General features: G+C 46.2%; 1 protein-coding gene across 1 annotated transcript in view; it reads right to left on the reverse strand.

The window, feature by feature from the left end:
- Positions 1-244, reverse strand: part of LOC123767900 (RNA-binding protein 33) — a 46,338-nt gene extending 46,094 nt beyond the window's left edge. Inside the window, exon 1 of the mRNA XM_045757989.2 lies at positions 62-244. Coding sequence (XP_045613945.2) covers positions 62-151 — 90 coding nt within the window. The 5' untranslated portion in view covers positions 152-244. The remainder of the gene's footprint in view (positions 1-61) is intronic.
- Between the last annotated feature and the right edge of the window lie 701 nt (positions 245-945).

Here is a 945-nt window from a genome sequence, read left to right on the forward strand (position 1 = left end):
GTATTCACATAAAATATAACAAAATATATATTTTTATCATAAAAGTAATTGAGTAACATACCGGCGGTGGTGACTCCGAATAGGCCTCGGAGGGTGCGTATGTCGGCGGCAGAGACACGGTGTCCCCCGGCATATCTGCCTTTTCCGTCATGCTGGAGATAAATATAGTCACAAAAATAGCAAACAATCGAGAAGACCAGGACACAACACTTGCTGTCTCGGAGTTTTCAGAGAAACTCCCCGCTCGGCCCTGGCGCCGGCAGGTAATATAACCTCTCCCGCCTGCCATCACTCGCCATCTGCTCCATCTTCCAGCACCACCTCCTACCTTCCTTACTCTCGCTGGCAATAAATAATCCGGTAATGGTCATAATATCGCAAGTATGCCTGAAATGTGATGGATAAGGATGCTTATTAACTGTGAATAATCATGATACTCAAAAGGTAAGAAGCCCCCGTGTATGGCAAGATCACTACCGCCCGCCACCGCCGCCGCCATCAGATCGGAACACTTTCCAATGATGTCGCTTTTATTCAGAATTCAGCAGCAGCAATAAACAGGACGGGTCTGCACACTGAGGCTGGTCTCATGTCTCTCGGCTCATTATTTACACGACGCCACATAAAGAAAGTCACCAGAAGCAAACGGCAAGAGCCATGTTTTTAGGAGCATTTAACGAAAATGACCATTAAGGCGGCCCCAGTTGTCGAGTAATGGCGAAAGTTAAGTATAATAACCAAAATAAAAGGTTGAGGGAACGGAACTGCTTAACCAAGAGCGCCCAACGTACATTATCCATCATAGTTTTCCCAGAACGCTGCACATGCAGTAACTTAAGAAAACAAACGAAGGTGTGGAACATTCGCGAATCCGATCCCGCTGGGAACGGTATCCCAAGGTTCGACGTTGAATCAACGCTAATTCAACGTTGATGATGTTGATTC

The sequence above is a fragment of the Procambarus clarkii genome, chromosome 58 (assembly GCF_040958095.1).
Source record: "Procambarus clarkii isolate CNS0578487 chromosome 58, FALCON_Pclarkii_2.0, whole genome shotgun sequence".
Classification (NCBI taxonomy): Eukaryota; Metazoa; Arthropoda; class Malacostraca; order Decapoda; family Cambaridae; genus Procambarus; species Procambarus clarkii.